This window comes from Bos grunniens, chromosome 15 (assembly GCF_055505025.1).
Source record: "Bos grunniens cultivar Pamir isolate PY7600 chromosome 15, Bosgru_T2T1.0, whole genome shotgun sequence".
NCBI lineage: Eukaryota > Metazoa > Chordata > Mammalia > Artiodactyla > Bovidae > Bos > Bos grunniens.
The window spans coordinates 52,657,984-52,675,145 of record NC_141179.1 but is presented as its reverse complement, the minus strand read 5'-3'; the positions used below and the strand labels follow the sequence as shown (position 1 = coordinate 52,675,145).

Here is a 17,162-nt window from a genome sequence, read left to right as displayed (position 1 = left end):
CAGCTGAGCCCCACCCTTCTCCAGGCCTGACCTCCGAGGGCATCTACCGCAAGTGTGGGCAGACGTCAAAAACACTACGGCTGCTGGAGAGCCTACGGTTGGACGCTCGCTCTGTGCGCCTCAAGGAGGGCGAGCAGCACGTGGACGACGTCTCCTCCGCACTCAAGCGCTTCTTGCGAGATCTGCCCGATGGGCTCTTCACTCGAGTCCAGCGCCTAGCCTGGCTGGAGGCCTCAGGTAGGCCCTGCAGCCCATGCCCAGTCTGAGACCCAGGCCAGTGCTGCTGACTTGTACACTCTGATCTCAGTTTTCCCTGCCCTCCCCATCATGCGCTTGGGGCTAAGCATGCCCCAGCGGTGGACTCTAGCGCCCCTTCCTCCTTGCCTCTCATTCCCATTGTCACTCTATGCAGAGCTGGCATCCCTTGGAGTTGGAGAATTTTTTCCTTTTGTTACATGGCTGGCCTTATTTGACTTAGAGCGGGGTAGAGAGTGATATCACCTAGGATGGGAGGCAGAGTAGCCCGAGGGGTGGGACAGGGAAGGTGGTTACTGGGGGGGATTCCTGACCTGATCCATCTCTCCCTACCCAGAGATTGAGGATGAGGAGGAGAAGGTGTCCAGGTACCGAGAGCTTCTGGCACGTCTGCCCCCAGTCAACCGGGCCACAGTGAAGGCTCTTATCAGCCACTTGTACTGGTGAGGAGCAGCACTCCTGGGGGGCTGGGGTGGATAAGACTCTTCTACTCCCAACCTGGCTGACTCTTCTCCCCTGGGAACCAGGTGGGTCTGGGAACTGAGTGTTGCCTTATGATGTGCCCTGGTCTTGGACACTTTGGCTCCCAGCTTGCTTCCTTCAGGGTGGGAGAGTAGAGGAGGTTTCAGCTAGCAGCCACATCTCTCAGGTTCCCAGCCTTACTTCTCCCTGGGACCCAAAACTTGGTCAGAAAGACTGTCCCCTCTTCCTCTTAACTAGTGGTCCTCTCTGACTGGGACCTACCATGGCCTCACTCCAGGAGCCATTCATGGACCGGGCAGGAATTAGGAAGGTGAGGTAGGGAAGTCCTGGGTTAGACCCCTCATTCAAGGCTTCCGTCCTTCTGTGTCCAGTGTCCAGTGCTTCTCAGACACGAACCAGATGAACACGCACAACCTGGCTATTGTGTTTGGGCCCACGCTCTTCCAGACAGATGGGCAGGACTACAAGGCCGGCCGTGTGGTGGAAGACCTCATCAGCCACTATGTGGTGGTATTCAGTGTGCGTTCCCCAGCAGGCGGGCAGCGGTGGGCAGCATTCAGCCTCATGGGCAGCAGTGACTGTCTGTCCCTGTCCCTTCCCCCTTTACAGGTGGATGAGGAGGAGCTGAGGAAGCAGCGGGAGGAGGTCACTGCCATCGTGAAGATGCGTGTGGCTGGCACTGCTAGCGGAACCCAGGTGAAGGGCAGGGCCTGGGGTGGGGGGCTCAGGCCAGGCACCTGCACCCACTCCCCAGGCCTCCCGCTGAGCCCTGTTTCCCTACAGCACGCCGGTGACTTCATCTGTACCGTGTACCTAGAGGAGAAGAAGGCGGAGGCAGAGCAACACGTCAAGGTGGGGACCAGGGACCGAGAGGCCAAGGGGCTAGGAGAGTCAGGCTGGACCAGGCACAGGCTCCGATGACCAGGGAGCATGGCTTCCACCCCCAGGGGAGCCCTGGTTTGGGACCTGTATCTGGCCAGTGCCAGAGCCTGTCTCTTTCCCCTCTCACCCATCAGGACCACTCAGAGACAGCCTCCTGCATCCCAGTACTCCAGAGGACACTGAGAGGGGTGGGCTCACAACCACACAGCAAGGTTGTGACAGAGTGAGGGCTGGGGGTTGGGTAGGCTGATCTCCTCCTCCTCCTGGGTCCACACAGATCCCAGCATCCATGACTGCAGAGGAGCTTACCTTGGAGATCCTGGATCGCAGGAATGTGGGCATCAGGGAGAAGGACTATTGGACCTGCTTCGAGGTCAACGAGAGGGAGGAGGCAGGTGCGTGACCACCAGGACTGGTGCAGGAAATGGGGCAGCCCCAGTCTGTCGTCCTCTATCCCAGTTTGGCGATACCGGTGGCAAGGGGGTGTTTTAGGTGATGGATGTGGCTGTCGAGTTGTGACCTCAGTGATGGTGGTGAAAGCGTGCTGGCGGGGGTTCAGGTGGCAGCTGTAACATGGCTGATGGGAGGGATGGTGAAGGAGTGGATCGTGTCAGCTATGGCACTTTCTCTAGTGTTAATGAGATTGGTGTTGCTTGCAATGGTGGAGATGCTGAATTTGATAATGGGGTTGTGAGTGACAGCATGGGTGGTGAGAAGCATGCTGGAGAAACGGGGTGCAGTGCTGGTGCTGTTAAGGGGCCACGGTGGTAAAGGGGGGTGATAAGGCATTTTAGGGTGAAGGATGGTCTCAGTGGCAGTGGAGGTTGAGGGTGTGTCTGTTCATTTGTTTTACTGTTGTTTGTTGAGTGCCAGGCAGTCAGCAGGAGAGTTGGGCACGTAGTCCCTTCCCTCACAGGGGTTACTCTAGTATGGAATAGAGATTCTGATCCTGTGATCACACCCATAAACACACAACTACAGCTGTGTTAACTTCTGTGAAAGAAAGGGCCATAATGCCACCAAAGCTTATAACAAGGTCTCTGGCTTTGGAGCCCCTGGACTAGGAGGTTAAGGAAGAGTAGGGGTTACTTGGCGAAGAAGAGAGGAACGTACTTCCAGGCAGTGGGGACAGCGTGGACAAAGGCCGTGTGGTGGCCAGGGGCTCTGTACTTTCAAGGAGCTTGAGATAAGGGCAGTGAGGTGTGTGGCACAGGGTGGGGCTGAAGATGGAGGCAGAGGCCACTCTCATGGCCTGACAACAACACAAGGCCATTGAAAAGTTAGTGGTTGGGAGCTGGAAAAGATTCCTCCTTACTGCTGGGTAGAGGGACACGGAGAGAGGGGATGAGCGCCCATGGCAGGGACTGCTTCAGAGGCCACACCATTGGTCCAGGAAGATGGTATCACGCGCCAGGTTGGCTGCCAGGAGCTGGAAAGAAGCAGAGAGATTCGACACATTGCAGACTGAGAGGGAGGAGAGTTTATTTCCGGCTTGAGTAGCCTGGTGGGGGGTGCTCTTTGCCCTGATGAGGACGCACAGGAAAGATCACCAGCTTGGTTTTGAACGTGGCAGGTTGGAACAGATTTGGTCCTGCCCAGATGTGTCAGGAGTGGTCAGGGGAGCCGTGTGGCAGTAGGAGGCAGAGGCGGTGGGCAGTGCCATTCGCCACGTTGGTGATGGGTGTCTGTGGGCCAGCTCTCAGTGCTGTCTGGCCTTGTGGCCCCAGTGACCAAGTGTCCCCTCCCCAGAGCGCCCCCTGCACTTTGCGGAGAAGGTGCTTCCCATCCTGCACGGGCTGGGCACAGACAGCTACCTGGTGGTGAAGAAGCACCAGTCCATGGAGGCCATGCTGCTGTACCTAGGTAGGTGGTGTCCCTGGGTGGGCGGTGCCTGCGGGGCTGGGAAGCCTGGTGGGGGGTGGGGGGGTCCCTCCATCTAGACCTGGAGCAGGATATGGTGGAGCCAGGCAGGAGAGGCTCAGGCAGCAAGTACCAGGGGGGCAGGCCTCTTCAGAGGCTGGAGCAGGACAGGGCAGTTTCCTTCATTGGGGGACCCCGCCCCGGGTGTCTGTGTCCACGGGTGGGCACAGCTTGTGCCCACTCCACTCCTCCCCCAGCCAGCCACGTGGGTGAGACCAAGCACGGCATGATGAAGTTCCGAGAGGACCGCAGCCTCCTGGGCCTGGGCCTGCCCACGGGCGGCTTCCACGATCGCTACTTCATCCTCAACAGCAGCTGCCTGCGGCTCTATAAGGAGGTCCGGGTACGTGATCCTGCCAGGTCCTGGCCTGCAGTGGGCACCCGCACCCACGCGTGCTCGGTCACCCAGGCTCCAGTGTCCCCCTGGGCCTGATGGCGGGAGCATCCCCATCGTGGGGTCTTGATACAGCACAGCACTGGTTGTGGGGAGCTGTGGACTCTCAGAGACCCTCCTGCTGTGGCTCTGGCTTTGCCCTGGGGCCCTCCCAGGCCCTGGTACCTGAATGCCATTACATCAGGCATGTGCTATCCCCCCGTGCCTGGTCATGTCACCCAAAAGAACCTGCTGAGGTGACAGCCCCACGTTGTGGCCTGTGCATGCCTTGTTGCTTCATAGGCCATACCCACTGCCGACCCACTCTGTGCCCACGCTGTCCACATGTCAGATGTCCTCCCTGACCAGACACCATCTCCATCCCAGTGCCTCCCCCTCATCTTTTGCACATACGAGCCACATCCCGCCACGCACCACAACACACACCGTCCTAGCCCTGGGCCTCCTTCGTCCGTAACCCTGATCCTCTATCAAACAGAGCCAGAGGCCATGGAGCGGGGCCCCTGAGACCGTGAGTAGCTCCGGGTCAACTGCCAGCTGCCTTACACCGCCTGGGGGTCAAATGAGCCTGGTGGGAGCACAGGGTCACAGCCAGAGCTCCTGGCCATCTCCAGGCATGGTTTCTTGGCCTCTACCTGGGGTCTGTGGCCTAGGCTCCTGCCCTTCTCATCACCAGCCCTGTCCCAGAGTCCTTCGCCAGGGTCCCCATCAGTGCTTTCGAGTTCTCCAAAGGACTCAGCTGTGGAACCAGTTAGTGGAGGCCCGTAGGAACCACCCTCTTTCCAACCCCGGAGAGAGTTCCAGTGCTATTAGAACATCATTGTTACTTTCCTTATCCTAAAACAGGAGAGCAGGACTACAGAAGCTTGTGGTATATTCCCCACTGGCAGCTGGTTGCCAGCCTGTGTTTACATACCCTGAGAGAGGGAAGCTCAACCTCTCCTCTCTGGGGGGCTGCCCTATCTCTAGAATGATACTCCTGTCTGGGAGAAAGACCTTGCTCAGGTTCAGCTGAGACCTGCCTCCCACAATACCCCTGTGGACCCCAGCTGTGCCTTGGGTACCACAGAGTGCAGATGCTCTGTGCAGATGGTCAGCAGAAACATGTTTCTACGCCCAGGGGTTCAGCCTGAGCTCCTACCAGTGTCTCCTAAGGACATCTGAAGAGGCCTGGCTGCCATGGAGGGAGCAGAGCAGATAGAGCAGGACCTTCGCCTCCCTCTGTTTGCTCACTGTATCTCTGTTAATGCAACCTGGGCTCCTGCTGACCCTTGTGGGTAAGGCCTCCTCTTTGCTCTTTTGCCTCCATCATCGTTATCACTTCCTTACTTCTGTGCCTTAGCCCTCTAGTCAGTCCTCCTTGCTTCTGGGATGCCTTTTTCCTGGCTCCCTCCCTCTAGGGACTATTTGTGTGTTGACAGAGAGAAGGGAGGATGGCTGGGCCACCTGAAAGAGCATCAGCGTCTGCTGATCCCTTGACTTGGAGGAGGGAAGGCGGGAGAGCTAGAAGGAGGAAGCAGATCTCATGTCTGTGGAGCCAGGCTTTGTGTCCGGCCTTTCCCATACTGGGACATGCAATCTCTCTGCTGTCCTCTGGGGAGGGGCATTGTCCCCACTTCACAGGGAGAAAGCAGGCTTCAAGTGCTTTGTCCAAGGCCATCTCTAGGCGGTAGACTGGGTTTCAAATCCAGATTTGTAAGCCTCAGAGCTCCAGTTTTTACCCCCTGAAGTACAGGGGCAAAGGCCTCGGCAGCGAGGGCTGGTCAGTGTGGGCCCTGGCGGTGCAGTCCCGGGGCAGCCAGCACCAGTCTCATAGGAGCCAGTAGTGAGCTGCTTGTAATCCTGGAATTCGCTAGTGTGTGGGGCAACAGGAAGGAAGACTTGAATTTGGAACAACCCCTGGCAGTTCAGGATAGGTGAAAACCCACGTCTCATCCTGGGGTCTCCCGTTGTTAAAGACCCTGAGGCACCTGGAAAGGCACATTCTAGAAAGATCTGGGTTCTCGCAGAGGTCTTTGAGCTTCGTTCCCTGTCAGTGACCTTATACCTCGGAAATGCTGGGAAGATAAGCTGCTTGATCAGAAGGTTACATTGACTGACGCGCCCCTTGCCCCCCAGAACCCCCTCGGCCTCCCTGTCTTGGCCACGCTCATGTCACACACCTGCCACGCATACGCCACGCTCACCAAGCCCTGGGGCTTGAGGGCGGTGCTTTTCTGATGCTCACAGAGCCACAGCCTGGCGTGAACGCCTTCATTCCCACAGTTTTCTCCTCGCCCTGCTCCACCCACTCTCAGTTCACCTTGCTCCTTGATTTTAGTCCTCATCCCTTCACACCCGCAGCCTGACTTCTTGAAGCCTGCTGCCTGCTTTCATTCCCAGCCTGTTTCCGTCTGTGCCTGCAGCCCAGCCTCCCCCGCATCCTTTCTCCAGTCATGCCCGGAGCCGGACGTTTTCCACGCCGACAGCCTACGTTCTCTTATGACCTCTGTCTCCGTCTTTCCATTCCCGCTGCCTGGTTTCTTCCAACCTCAGTCTGGTTTTGTTAGTGCTCCCAGCCTTGTGTCTTCCCTGCTTGCACATAGGCATCTCCCCTGCTGTATTCTCACACCTTGTTCCTCTCGTATCCACAGCCTGATTTCCCTTCCCTCCGCCCAGTTCAGTTTCCTCCCTGCCCGCAGCCCCGCTTGTTCCTGGCCCTCTTGGGCACCATTGTCCTGCTATATACAGGAGATATAGGGCTCCCCAACCAGAGGCCTGGTCGTTAGGGGGACTAGGGGTGAAAGCGTGATGAAGGTTCCTAATAAGCTCCTAAACCACAAGCCTGTGACAGTGCCAGAGTCTCCACTGATCCCCAGTCAGCCCATCCTATTGCGACCTCACAAGGAAGTCCACCAGTTCCCAAACGCTCCCGCTTCCTGCCCATCCCCTAGGTCCCCTCTTTTTGTTCCCGCTGAGGAGCCATGCCTGGGGGTGGCTGGGAGCAATGGTGGGGAACAGAGCAGAGGTGGCTCAACTTTTGACCCCCAGTTTCGGTTGTAAGTGAGTCCCCCCTCCCCTGCCATCCACCCTGGTGTCCCTGCTGGTACCAGGGTTGCCTGGTGGGGGCAGGGCTTCAAGCAAGTGGCTCCCAGAGCAGGAGGAAGGCTCATCAGCTTGACCTCTAACTAACTGCTTCCCTGGAGGTCATTGCTCCCATTCCCCTGCCTCCGAGCCAGCCTGCTTCTTCCAAGCCCAGACCCATATGCAGAGGCGGGGACCAGAGGTGAGCACGTCAGTGATCTGGTGCCCCTCCCCAGTACATTGGTCTGCTGCTTCCTGACCTAGACCATTGGGAAGTTCTTCCTGTGGTCTACCGAACAGCCATTCTGCTTCAGCTTGAGTCATTAGTCTTCACTTTGTGGAATCAAAGAATCAGTAACTGCTCACCCCACAAGCCTTCTGTTCACACAGTCAACCCTGGAGCCTCCGCAGGGCAGGGAGGGGTGAGGAATAAACGACCTGAGACAGACAGACACAAGCAGCCAGCCGAGGTGCTCAGCTTGCACACGCCCATTTAGTTCAGTGCCAGAGGGCGATGTGCCGCGCGCAGATGTGTCCCTCCACAGACGAGCTGGATCAGCTGCTGCTGCGCGTCAGTTCTCATCGGCAGGGCAGCAGGCGGGACCGGGGGCGCTGCTGTGGACAGCTGCCCGGGACTGAGGGTTGACTGTCTGATGCTGCTGCAGGGAGAGAGGCCTGGGGGCTCTGTTGGGCTGGATTATGATCAGGGAGGGCTTTGTCAGGAAGGCTTCCCAGAGGAGAGCCCCTGTGCTGGGATATGGAGGGGCTGGGAGAAGGGGGAGGGAGGCACCCAGTTGGGAGACCTGCCCCAGGGCCCACCCTGACTGGCTGAAGTGCCCGCTCCCTCTGCCCTCCCCAACCCAGAGTCACCGGCCTGAGAAGGAGTGGCCTGTCAGGAGTCTCAAAGTCTACCTGGGAGTGAAGAAGAAACTCCGGCCGCCCACCTGGTGAGCTGGGGAAGTGGGTCTGTGGCGCTCAGAACTGACGGGGGAGACGCGGCTGAGGGCTGTGAACTTGACAATTTTCAGTAGTTCTAAAGTTGTGGTCTCCCAGACCAGCAGCATCAGCATCACCTGGAAACGTGTTAGAAACCCAGATTCTCGGGCACCATGCCAGCTGTGCTAAATGATGGATTCTGGGGGTGGGGGCAGCAGTCTGGGCTGGTACAAGCCATCTTGGGAACTCTGATGCTTGCTCATGTCTAAGAACCTTTGGCCTGGATGGAAATCCAGTTAGTCACTGAGTAACTCTGGGACCTCTGTGTGCCTCCCTTCCCACATCTGTAGAATGGGAAAAATAATGGCACACCTGTTCCAAAAGGTGGCTGTGTTTCTTTTTTTAAATTGAAATATAGTTGAGATGTTTGTATGTTTCAAACGTTGAAAAGCGATGCACAGCCACTACCATTGTTACTAATTACAGTCCCTCGACTTGGGTTTCTGGCATTCTCCTCTTAGCCCCTGGCTGTGCCTGCTTGTCTCTGGGGGATAGGGCTCGGGGGGTAGGCAGCCAAGGCCCTGGGAGGCTGGTGGGGCGGGGGGAGCTGTGAGAGGAGGAGACAGAGGCTGGGATGTGCTGTGCCTGCTGAAGGCCCTGAACTCTGCCCCCAGCCCTGGCCTAGGCTGCTGGGCTGTGAGGCCTGTCCGGGTTGTCAAGTGACCCCACCTGCTCCTTCTCTGCAGCTGGGGCTTCACGGTGATACACGAGACGGAGAAACACGAGAAGCAGCAGTGGTGAGTGAGGGTCCCAGGCCGAGGAGAGGTGGTAGCACGTCCCCCTGGACTGGGTCCCCTCACTGTCCAGGTCTGGGCCCTGCCCCTGAGACCCTGGGCAAGGGAGCAGGGCAGGGTGTCCCTGCTCAGCCGGGCCGGCCCTGATGGTGTCCAGATCTGTGCCCCACCCTGCAGGTACCTGTGCTGTGAGACACAGATGGAGCTCCGGGAGTGGCTAGCCACCTTCCTCTTCGTGCAGGTACCAGGCGCGGGGTGCAGGGCGGGGGTGGGGTCCCAGAAGGCCTCCATTACAGAGCATGTGTGTGTGTGTGCTGCTTCACTGTTCAGGCCACTGATTGCTTCAGGATTTTGAATTGCTTTTAAGGCATTTGTATGTTCGTTCTCTTATAAACCCTTCCTGGCACCTGCTGTGGTCCAGCCTGGAGCCAGGCATGCTAGAGACATAGGGTGCAGGCCCCTGCCCTCGGGCACTCACTCCCCACGTGGAAAGGAAAACAGATCCAGAAGGGGCCTGTTAGAGCCGAGCGCTTGGGTGACAGGGAAGCCAGGGACACTACCTCGTGGAGGTGGTGGCAGGGTGGGGAAGGCAGCAGGAGAGGGTATCATGGAAGTGGAATCTGTGGGGATCAAGGAGTGGTCCCCAAGCAAAGGTAGGGGCGGGGGGGATTCTAGGCCAAGGAAACAGTTTGCTCACAGGCATGGCAGGACTGTCCAAGAGGGCATAAAGGGAGAAGCCTGGAAGTGCTAGACACTGGTACTGAGAGGTTGCTGGGAGTCAAATCTCAGTCTTGAAGGCCACGCCAAGAAAGCTGAACTTGTCAGTCAGCAGTTCTAAGGGAGACTTTTTATGCAAGAGTGGTGTGCAGGTTTGCGTCTGAGAGGGTTCATTGTGGGTGCGGCTTGTAGGGAAGGATGGACTGAGGGCTGAGCCTGGAGGTGAGGGGTCCCGTGAGGTGGCTGCTGCAGGGGGCTATGTGGGAGCGGGTTGGAGAGGACTTGAAGCCAGAACAGGGCTAGAGGGGTGGGCTGGAAAACAGGTGTGTTTTTGTTTTTGTTTTGGCCTCACGGCATGTGGGATCTTCGTTCCCTGCTGCTGCTACTGCTGCTAAGTCACTTCAGTCGTGTCTGACTGTGTGCGACCCCGTGGACTGGTGCCTACCAGGCTCCTCCATCCATGGGATTTTCCAGGCAAGAGTACTGGAGTGGGGTGCCATTGCCTTCTCTGCTTGATTCCCTGAGCAGGGATCAAACCCTACATTGGGAGCACAGAGTCCACTGGACCACCAGGGAAGTCCCCAAACAGGGTTTTAAATGAGAACTCAGAATCGTTTGGGGAAAAGGGAGACAGGAGTGTACCAGGGCCTCGGGTTGAGCTCTTGTAGCCCTGAGCTTCCTGGTAGTCAGCGTCTAAAGGGAATCAGAGTGGATTCTGTAGCTTTCTGGGTTTCTGGTGAAAGGAAGCAGGCTTGTTCCTGTAGAACTGTTTTCTTGGCGCTGCATTCTTGGAGTGGTTTGCTTGTGGGCCTGGAAATGAGAGTTGTTGAGTAATATAATTGCCTGGGCTTTGCCGGAGACACAGTCATGTTCTCTAGCAGCTGCTTCTCATATCGGCTCGGATCAAAGCAGAAGGTTTCACCTCAGATCATAGCCGAGGCATTTCTGGGAAGGGTGGGTGGATCCAGAGCCGAGCCTGGGCCCAGCGGAAGCCGAGCCCAGGCCCAGCGCCCCTCCTCTCCCCTGCCGCCCAGCACGACGGCCTGGTGTGGCCCTCGGAGCCCTCACGCGTGTCCCGGGCGGCGCCTGAGGTCCGGCTGGGCAGCATTTCATTGATCCCCCTGCGAGGCAGTGAGAATGAGATGCGCCGGAGTGTGGCTGCCTTTTCTGCGGACCCCCTTTCTGTGAGTGGCTCTCCATCCCTGTGTGCAGTGTCTGGGGACCCAGCTTCTCCCTGACTTACCTTTGTTCCTCCTCTCTGAGTGCCCTCCGGCCCCATCCGCCCGTCCTCATTGGGAGCCCTGACAGGCCCCTTGGGTTCACCAGGTTCACAGGAGCCCCCTTTATTGCTGGTCCCTGGCCCCCTACTCCCTGTGAGTCTTCACAAATGTGTTCATGGAATCTGGGCTTCTCTGCCTTCCCACAGCTTCTCCGAAACGTCTGAGCCCTGTTGGGACTCTGCCATGCCACCGCCGCCGTGAAGCCTTCCTGGGCAGATGCCCTCATGCCCTGCGTGCCTGGCGTGAGCCAGCAGGGGGCGCCTGAGGAAGCCACATCTCCACGCCCCTCATCCTGACTGCAGCCTGGGGTTCCCTGGCCAGGACATGGCAGGGCAGGCAGCAGGGTCTGCCTGAGGAGGAATCCCTTACCTGCTCTGTCCAGGTGCTCAGCCCTCCTGGCCTGCTGTCCCATAGGGTCACCCACCCTGACTTTGGAGGGGTTGGAAAGATGGGCATCTGTCAGAAACCCTGGCAGGCTGCTGTCCTTTCAGAGGCTCGAGGTCCCGAGGCCCCCGCTGGAAGGGAGCCCACCCTTTGGCCACAAACTCCAGAACAGCCGAAAGTGGATGCTCTGAAGGAACACTCAGCTGGGGTGGGGAGGGAGCTCTGGGTAAATGTGTACAGGGCTGAGAACTGGACTTAGGGGACTTCTGCCCCTCCTCTGGTCTGGGCTTACTGGGAGGGCCCAGGCTGCCCGGTGCCCCTTCCCCACTTTGGGGACCTTTTGATAATATAAATATATCTGTATATTTTATCCCCTGGTGCTGAGGTCTGTAATTGGTTGTGGGTTTCCAGTATCCCAGGGTAAGAGGGGCCAGGAGGTCCAGAGGTGAATGCCTTGTGCCCCGAAGCTGGGGACCTGGCCCTGCTCCCTCTAGGCTCTCCCCTGTTCAGACACTCTCCGCCTGCCCCAGGCAGAGCCCCGGCCGGGCTCCGGGCCACCCTCATTGTACTCCTGTGCAGCCAGGCTGGGAATTGCGGGTCCTGACTCTGGCCAGGACAGACCCCAGCTGGACTCGCCCTGCTGTGCAGCCTGATTCTGAGCCAGGGGTTGGGTGTGTGGCATATGAGTGATTCAGGGTAGCTTGTCAGCCCCTCTAGAGACACAAGGTCACAGAGGCACCAGAGCTATATTAGGAAGAAGGGCCTCAGGTTACCCTGGGCTTCTGTGCATACCCCTCCAGAGGTGCCCTGCCTTGGGCCAGGAAGCTGCCCTCACTGGGCACTGCCTGACCGTCTCCTCCAAGAAGACAAGGCCCTGGCAAGTGGGGTGCAGAGACGAATTTGGGACTCCCTGGGAAGGTGCCAGACACCACATTGCTACCTCTGCCTAAAGCCTCATTACCAGCCTCTCTCCGGGGACCAGTGGGCAGACAGGCTGACCTCCCAGCCTAAGCCACTGGGGCTGGGCAAAGTGGGTTGGGGTGGGTCAATCACATGACTTCTGACTGATCCGGTTCAGTGGGGAGGCCTGGGTGTGGAGGGGGGTCTTGGGGACCTGGACTCCAGGCTTCTTGTTCCTGTCTCTTGGGAAGGGAAAGTGGATGCCAGACTGAAATAGGTTCTCTGGCAACTTTTGTCTTAGGTGGGCTGCTCCAGACCAAGCTGGCCATCCTACCTGCACCTAAGATAAGACTCTTGTCCAAGTGCTTTGGGGCTGGAATTCTTCCCTGGATCTGACCTTGAACTGACCAGCTAGCCCTGTGCCCCAGAGAAAGGGTGGGTGAGACTGGAGGTACTCCCCTGCTAGGCTGCCAAGTGTCATTTACCCCAACTCAGGGACAGACAGGCTGCAGTGACTGCACTGGGCCACCAGAGGGCAGCCATGGACAACTCAACACTGCTGGTTCCACCCAGCACAGACTCTGGAAGGCCCTCTTGTGGCTGTCGTCTGTTGGAGTGTCGGGTGGGACCTGGCCCTGCTTTTGACCCTAGTGCTGGTGATATTCTGGAAGGCAGCACAATGGAGGAAGTGCTTTGGACTCCCAGGCTTTTGGAGTCCGAAGGAGGGAGGAAAGGCCTTTGTGGGTCAATGCCTGTGTAGGCGCTATCCTGGCAGAGGAAGAAAGGCCCAGAGAAGGGAAGCGACTTGTGCGAGGTCACACAGCTCTCCTGAATCAGGGTTGTGATTCATTTCTACCGCCCCACTTTGGGAGATTCTCCTTCCTCCACTCCTGATTCTGACTCTGCTGTCCCTTCTCATAAGTGGCCCCATTTGTCTCCTGGGGAAGGGGATCTGAACTGTGTAGAGTTAATGATAGCTTAAAGTACTTTTCCTAGGGATCAGGGATGACATCCCAATAGGAGCCTCCGGGGCCTCAACTTGATGAAACATGGCAAAGACAGCAGTATTGTGTGGATTAGGGCAGGAGGCTCTGCTGGTCTTTGTCACAAAGATTTCTAGAAATGGGGCCCCTTGGGGCCTTAGATGGTTTGTTCACATATTATTTGAAGTTGGATTGAGGGAGATGAATATAAGGAACCTGGAGCCAGACCTGCCAAGGTGTGGGCAGCAGCTCTTGGAGAGGGAGGAGGCTTGCTGGAGGAGGAGGTGCCCCTAAGTTGGCACTGAAGACCGGAAGCCTTGCTGGGTACACATAGTAAGGAGGGGGTGCAAGTTGGGATGGGGGAGGGGGACAGGCCTTTGGGGTCAACCCAAGTCTGGGCCTAACGGCAGGAAACCATGCAGAGCCCTGGGAGAGAAGGCTGTGGCATGTCAGGTTTCTGGGGTGAAGGCATTGTAGATGGAGAGGAGGCTGAGCTGGGGGAGGGCTGGGAGGTGGGGTAGAGTGTCGGTCTCTCTTTTGCCTCCTTCCTGCTCAACCTGTCCACCCTGCAAAGTGTTCAGCAGCCATCCAGCTGTCAAGGGCCTCCAGGCCTCAGGAGACCCCTGGGCTCCACAAGAAATCAATGGGGTGGGGGAGGGGAAGGTGGACTATGCCTCCTCCTTGCTTCCCCCTGAGCCCAGGCATTAGAAGGGGGGTCTGGAGCTGAGGCCTTCTTTCCCGGCCCCATGCTCTTGCTCCCAAGCCGCCTGCCCACAACTGGTGGTTTTGAAAAGCATGGGTGCAGGACTTCTCTGGTAGTCCAGTGGCTAAGACCTCGCACTCTCAATGCAGGGGGCCTGGGTTCGATCCCTGATCAGGGAACTAGATCCCACATGCCACAACCTGGCACAGCCAGATAGATAATAATAAAAGCATGGGTGTGGATGCCAACTGGGAAGATGCCAACACTCCCGTCTACACACTAATTTTGGCTGAGTTCCCAAGATCTTGGGTCCTCAGTGTTCTGTTCTGTACTTTGGAGATATTAATAGCACCCACTAAGGGGAAGACTAAATGAGCTAATAAGTGTGAAGTCCCTAGCACTGTCCCTCAATAATCCCCTCCCAGATACATCTGGAGAGACATCATGGCACCCAGAGTCCTTGCCAGGACCAGCATGTTTTCATTCCACAAGCTTTTCTTGAACACTTACTGTGCATGCAGGGCTTCACAGAACACCAAAAAGCTGGAGCAGGTGAACAGGTGGGGTGGGGGAAGGAAGAGCTCTTCTGGTTGGGGGAAACTGATCAGGAAGACTCTGAGGAGCTTGGAGGGACAGGTGCTGTTTCTGCAGGTGGAGTTGAGAGGGAGATATTTCTGGGAGAGGGATTGGCATGAGCCACAGGCAAGGTGATGTGGCCCCACAGTGAGCCATCTGTTTTGAGTGGAGCCTAGTGCACCATGGGCACTCTGGGACCTGTCTCCCTGGCCTCTGGTGTTGGGATCTTCCCCAACCAGCTTCCCTTCACTCTGTGACTTAAGTGACCCAGTCTTTGATCTGAGGAGAGTCTGTATCATACTCATAAGTGTAGCTGGCATGAACCTCCAACCTCTCCTCCAGTATGACACCTCCTTCAGGAAGCTGTCTTGGATTGCGCCTCCATCATATTGCACTGTGCGCACTTAGGGTGTGTGTATGCACCCAGACTGCTGGAATCCAGCTAGAGATTGGCCAGGGAAGAGCTGTCAGGGACAGGGTTTCCTGGTCAGCCCAAGTTGGTTCAGCCCTAGGATGTTCCCCTCTCCCACGCCTCTTTCAGCCTATGGAAATTTCTTCATTTTCTCTGCCCTGGTTATAGCTCCTACTGCTGTATTTATCACCCTGGAGACACAGTGGCACGGGCGCACACAGCACACACACACACACTGCCTGCACACCTCCTCCTGAACTTCCAGACACACACACGTGTGCATACAGACTGCACGTGTGTGAGCACCCCCACACACAAAGCTCTCTAGGAAAATTGCCCCCCTCCCTCCTGCCCTTCCTCCTCCTCCACTCTGTCCTCCCACCACCACCCACCTAAAAACACTGAGACCAAAGAGATGGGCTGGATGGCGCCTCCCACCGCTTGCCAGCTTGGGAGGCACTTCCCCCTTCGTGACTGCAGTGAGTTCTTCCCCACCACCCCACCCTTCGCCTAGTCTCCGGCTCTCCCTGCCTTCCCCCATCTCTGCCGTTCCTTTGTGTGTCTTCCTCCACTCGGTCAGAGTCCCTCTCTGTCATTCCTCTGACCCTCTGAGCTGGAAGGTGTTCTTCCTCCCTGCCCTCTGTCCTGAGTGGCTTGTGGCACTGATGGAGAGAGAGCCAGGCTCGCAGGCCCCAGGGCCTAAGCTGCCTCAGCTCCTGTCACTTCCAGTTCCTCCTCCTGGGTGAAGGGAGGATTGTGTGCCTAGCACCATGGAGACCAGCGTCATGGCAACACAGCCCAGGTGGGCGCAGCCTTCCTCCTCCAGGGTCCTGTGGAGACCCCAGGAGGAGCTGCCAAGAGGCCCCAAGGAGGTGGGCCTTGTACTGGTGCCCAGTGCTGGCTGCCGAGCCCGCCTCCAGCTCACACCACCCCCAGATCACCGGCATCCTGACCAACTCTACTTCCACTGCAGCTTCCAGTGCCACAAGCCACTAATCCCAGTGGAGTAAAGTCTTTTTGCAAATATGAACTCCAGAGCTGGGGATCTTGTGGGCTCATTTATAGACTAAGGGCCAGAGAGGGCAGGGGCTTGCCCAGGGGCACACAGGTCGTCCGCCAAGCTCCTGTCTCAGATCTCAGTTCTCTCTGGCCTCCCACCTTCCACTCAGATCAGCTGTTACTGGGGCAAAAGGGTCATTTCAGCCACCGGGGAGGTCTCCAGCCAGTCCTTAGCATTGGCAGTAAGAATGATGTAAATAATGCTGCTGATAAGCCTTTATGAAGCACCCACCACTCCTGGGCTAAGGGTTTGCGTGTGTCATTTTATGTAATCCTTGTAACGAACCATATGGAAAAGATACCTCTTGTTCTCATTATATCGGTGAAGAGACGGACATAGACTCAGGAGTGTCAGGTGACTGGTGAGCGGTAGGGCTGGGACGGGAACACAGGTCCTCTCCAGCTGGGCGGTGAGCCAAGGCTTCATGCCTTGTGCCCTCCCCAGCAGGCACTCTTTTCCAAATCAGTGACAAGCTATGTTTCAGTTCTGTCTTTCCTTCTGTAAAGAGTTCCTGGGGGAAGATCTAGGGTTTAGTCTAGGTCTGGCCTTAGGGTCTTTACACGTCAGGAGGCTTCTTAGGTGATGGAGAGGGAACAGAGCCTTCCTCGCACGCCCTAGAGAAAACCTCTCTTGCAGTACAGCAATGCATAAACTAGCTTGCAGTCTCCAGGTCTAAGTCGCTAAGCTGCTAAGTCGCTTCAGTCATATCCAACTCTGCGACCCCATAGACGGCAGCCCACCAGGCTCCCCGTCCCTGGGATTCTCCAGGCAAGAACACTGGAGTGGGTTGCCATTTCCTTCTCCAGTGCATGAAAGTGAAAAGTGAAAGTGAAGTCGCTCAGTCGTGTCTGACTCGTAGTGACCCCATGGACTGCAGCCTACCAGGCCCCTCCGTCCATGGGATTTTCCAGGCAAGAGTACTGGAGTGGGTTGCCATTGCCTTCTCCGGTCCTTTTAGAGTCCTGTCTAAACCCAGCTTGGAACCTCAGAATGCAGGAAGGAGACCCTGCCTCCTGGGTCCAGACTCAACTTCTCTCCCGACCTTGATGGAGTCACGTTGCAGCTGCTTCCCTCTTAGCTTATGTAATCATTCAAATATAGCAGCTGCCTTTATCCCACTGAGTCACACCCCCTCCTCCCCCCCAACTCAGGTGCAGGGAGTTAAGGGGAAAGAGGTAGATCAGGGCTGAGTGGGTGGCTCAGGGCCTCCTGGCAAGGACAATCCTAGTGTGCTGGGTTGGAGGGTGGTGGAAGTGAGGGAGCTGGGCCAGGGCCCCAGCAGTTCCAGAGTTTGAAGCCACAGTCATTTCTGCTCTGACCTGTGTCTGCTGAAATGACGTGTTCCTGGGGATCCCTTTCCTGAGTTATAAGCTGTATCTGCAGACTTCCCTCCCAGCCCTCAGTCTGGCTGAAAGCGGGA

General features: G+C 57.2%; 1 protein-coding gene across 9 annotated transcripts in view; it reads left to right on the top strand.

Moving 5' to 3' along the window:
• The window catches only part of ARAP1 (ArfGAP with RhoGAP domain, ankyrin repeat and PH domain 1), a 61,897-nt gene extending 50,419 nt beyond the window's left edge, over positions 1–11,478 (top strand). For 7 of the 9 annotated variants that reach the window (XM_086340636.1, XM_086340640.1, XM_086340638.1 and 4 more), the window contains 14 exons: positions 25–237; positions 593–698; positions 1,110–1,257; positions 1,348–1,434; positions 1,522–1,590; positions 1,898–2,015; positions 3,370–3,483; positions 3,738–3,883; positions 4,413–4,445; positions 7,862–7,944; positions 8,680–8,730; positions 8,905–8,968; positions 10,479–10,628; positions 10,871–11,478. In XM_086340636.1, the coding sequence (XP_086196762.1) occupies positions 25–237; positions 593–698; positions 1,110–1,257; positions 1,348–1,434; positions 1,522–1,590; positions 1,898–2,015; positions 3,370–3,483; positions 3,738–3,883; positions 4,413–4,445; positions 7,862–7,944; positions 8,680–8,730; positions 8,905–8,968; positions 10,479–10,628; positions 10,871–10,888 (1,400 nt within the window). In that variant the 3' untranslated portion in view covers positions 10,889–11,478. The remainder of the gene's footprint in view (positions 1–24; positions 238–592; positions 699–1,109; positions 1,258–1,347; positions 1,435–1,521; positions 1,591–1,897; positions 2,016–3,369; positions 3,484–3,737; positions 3,884–4,412; positions 4,446–7,861; positions 7,945–8,679; positions 8,731–8,904; positions 8,969–10,478; positions 10,629–10,870) is intronic. The other 2 variants (XM_086340637.1, XM_086340643.1) reach the window with 1 other exon arrangement.
• Positions 11,479–17,162: the final 5,684 nt, after the last annotated feature.